Source organism: Etheostoma spectabile, chromosome 14, assembly GCF_008692095.1.
Source record: "Etheostoma spectabile isolate EspeVRDwgs_2016 chromosome 14, UIUC_Espe_1.0, whole genome shotgun sequence".
Classification (NCBI taxonomy): Eukaryota; Metazoa; Chordata; class Actinopteri; order Perciformes; family Percidae; genus Etheostoma; species Etheostoma spectabile.
Genome location: NC_045746.1, coordinates 3,533,810 through 3,537,387, shown reverse-complemented (window position 1 = coordinate 3,537,387; position 3,578 = coordinate 3,533,810). Strand labels below are relative to the sequence as shown.

General features: G+C 39.7%; 1 protein-coding gene across 2 annotated transcripts in view; it reads right to left on the bottom strand.

Moving 5' to 3' along the window:
- The window catches only part of gabbr2 (gamma-aminobutyric acid (GABA) B receptor, 2), a 183,418-nt gene that overhangs the window by 83,804 nt on the left and 96,036 nt on the right, over positions 1–3,578 (bottom strand). For both annotated transcript variants that reach the window (XM_032534941.1, XM_032534940.1), the window contains one exon: positions 1,453–1,554. In XM_032534941.1, coding sequence (XP_032390832.1) covers positions 1,453–1,554 — 102 coding nt within the window. The remainder of the gene's footprint in view (positions 1–1,452; positions 1,555–3,578) is intronic.

Sequence of the window (3,578 nt, the reverse complement as noted above, 5' to 3'; positions counted from 1 at the left end):
GGGAGACCGCTTTGTTTTCAGATTTTTTGTCAGCCTGCCCAGTAACAAACACGGAACTTGGAACAGAGAAGAAGAGATGAAGATGAAAAAGGTAGAAAGTGACAGAGTATGTAGAAGGCTGTAGGAGACCTGTCTACTTTTATAATATTCCAGCTGGATCACAGATGTAAGTGCTCTATTTGTGGATCACACAGTGACGCCATGGCCCCCTTATTCCCCACACACAGTCGTAGAATCACACACAACAGTGAACCAAAAAAAGACCAGCCTTCATCACGAAATCTGCATCAACCTCTACCTCTTCATATTACATAGTTGTTGGGGAGTCTGCAAACTGCTGTTGCGAGATGAGCGGGAAATGGACCATTAGGGTGTCAGAGGGCACACCCCTATCTGCACCCCCAACCCCCCCCAATCCAAACGTTTGGAAAAGCTTTCAAGGCGACACTGTGATTTGCATATTTAGAGTTGATCAAGGAAGGATGTCAGCTTAAAATGTCAGTCCTCAACATGTGAAGTTACACATATATTTTAGGAAAGACAGCTTATCTTCCTGTTCCCCTCTCTATCCCTCTGTGTCTTCATCTCTCGGTTTCATTTATTTTAACTACCCCATGTTGCGTACGTCATATCTTATCTCTCATACTTCACTTTATTTGTTTGCTCTCTTCATTACATCTTTTCTGTTACTGTGCTTCGTAATATAAAATATATATTTATAAGACCTTGTACCATAAGCTCACCAGCCGATTGATCGTATGTGTGTGTGTATGCGTGTGATTGACTTCCATTGACAATGTGTCCTACTGTGAACTGTATGTGGCACTGACTCACTGTGCATACACAACTGAGGCCAGATGCATCACTGATTGCCTCTGGAAACAGTTTGGATGACTTAGCCATCACACTTGCCTACATTTACTGTACATCTGAATGTTATGCATTTTGCTTCATCAAAGCAATTCTGATCAACCATGCATGTTTCAACCAGGAGTAAATTGTGTAAAGATGTACAGGTCTAACATCTCAATATTGGCCCAATAAAGGTCTAATTCTATTCTGTCTCATTTAATTTCAAAGGAGAGAAAAAGAGAGGAGATGAGATGAGATGACATCCTGTATGCATGTGTGTATGTGTCTGTTTGTAGCTAAAAAGGGCAATCAACCATCCATTAGTCAGAGCAGGTCATTACAGTGTCCTCGTTAGGCCTCCATTAGTCTCATTGAAAACTACCCTGCTCAACCCAGTCAAAGAGGGACAATTCTCAGATAAATTATTCATCGCCCAGGGTTCACGCATACACAAATACAGTATAAGAAAAAAATGACACTAAAATCAAATGGACCCTTGTCATTTGTTGCATCTGAGAAGGATTTGAATATAACTGAACTTAAATCATTTACTTTTTTTATTTACTTAGAATTGTTCAGCACCCAGGCTGGTTCACTTACCTTGAGCTTCTTGACATTGACACAGGGGTCGTTGGAGAAACTTTCTGTATCTGCAATCTGAATGTCTGCTTTCTCTAGCTCACTAGTTAGATCATTCCTCACCTAAAAGAGAAAGAGAGGGGAGAGAGACAAAAAGAGAGAGAGAGAGAGAGAAAGCACATTAGCATGGTTGATAATTTCTAATGCAAGATGTCCATTGCTTTTCATTCATCTAACTTATTCTATATATATATATATATATATATTACTACTATTACTTGTAGCATTGTATTATTTTATTACTATATGGTGTTTTTCTTTGTGGATTTTTTTTTAGACCTAATGAATGAAATGGTTTGACAGGCAATCTTTTTGATTACATGAATGTTTTTTTCCTGCATGTCACTCATGGAGGTTCATTCTAGAAGTAAGAATAGGTTAGATGATACATAAAAAGAGCAAGAGACATCTTACATTATAAATGATCAACCATGCTAATGTGCTTTCTCCTTTCACTCTCTCTCATATGTATTGTTGTATTATTCACAATTTCCAACATGCATTTGTCACAGTGATGATAGTTCAGATTGACACAAGAAAACCCAACCGTATGCTTTGAATAGTTTTAACCGGTTATCAAAGGCTTGACAAAATTCAGACATGTGTGCAGTAATATAAATGTATCAGCAGCAGCTGTACGTCTGCTTTGATGTATTGATTCAATGGAATGGTGGGAAATGGGATCAGAGAAGAAGGAAGCAGGTACCCCACCGTGATGGTAAGCTTGAGCTGGTTTATCATACTGCCTCTCTCTCACTCCTGCCCCTCAAAAACAAAACACATATACTATGATTCATCCCTCTGGCTTCTCTCCTCAAAGCTACAATTTTAGAAAAGGCCTTTTTTCAATGCAGACATTTTAATTTACCATAGAAGGAAAAACACAGGCGTAATTAATGAAGCTCGGCGTGAATTCTTTCAGGAAGACCTAACTATTAATTGACTCCTAAATCAATTCAGCTGTTATCCAAATAAATGTAAATTTTATCATGTGTGTATGACTGTTGCATATCTGCAACGAGTCTCTCCTGATTGAAAGGTATCTCAGCGTACATCCTTTCAGGAAGACCTCACTCTCAATCACTGCTATACCTAACTTGAATCAGCTGTTGGAGGCGTTCACTTTCCTGCTAAACCAATCAGAATCGGTACACAAACGGCAAGGGCCAATCCAAGAGTCAAAAACCTTCTTTAAAAAATTGTTTCTCCCTTTGCCATTCAGCTGTCCTTGCAGGCAAAGAGTGCAATCCTCAACCACCCCTTACACCACCCTTTTCACTTCACTTTGTGATGTATAAAAAAATTAACTTGACGTGACAATGCGCGGGTCGTCACGCAAACTGTTGAGCAGTTCTGAGAATGTCAGGCCTTCTGCAACGTGTTTACTGGATCCTTAATGTGAGGAATTCTAACTGAAAAGTGCCGAAAATCACCAAACATTAGAAAATAATGTTTCCACTTCACTTACTGACATATGTCTGTGACGTCGTCTATGAAAGAACATAATTATATCCGCTAATATTCCATAAAAGTTTGATAATTTATGTTGATGATGTTACAGATCTTCCACACAATAATTCAATTCGTAAGCTACTTAACCTCTGTTAAACATGTGGACGTGAAATTAACGAAAAATCCATTTAGGAAATTTTTTCAGTCATCCTCTGTATTTCCCACAGATGAAATATCTTACTCACTGTGTTACAAAAAGATCAGCATGGGAAAATGCAATAGCGTCTGTGAGTCTGTAGTTGCTGAGGTTCAGACATCCATAGTGTACAGGAGTCGAGACACACGGATCTCCCCAGGAACGAACCCTGACTGATCCCGTGGATGATTTGTAGGCTATGTAAGTGAACAACGTGAACCCGGACCACCAAACACTGGGCCGTCTTGACTGTCGTAATATCTCTATTACTGTAGTCCTATTTACTATTTCATTTCATCCATGCGTAGCGCAGCAGATCTGTGCGTACCGTCACCTGCCGTGGAGACGCTAGCCTCACTAACCTCTCCTCCTCTGAGTCGGATCTCCCTCGCGCTGGACTCAGTTTCATCGAGCCTACTAAAACTTAGAAAATAAATGG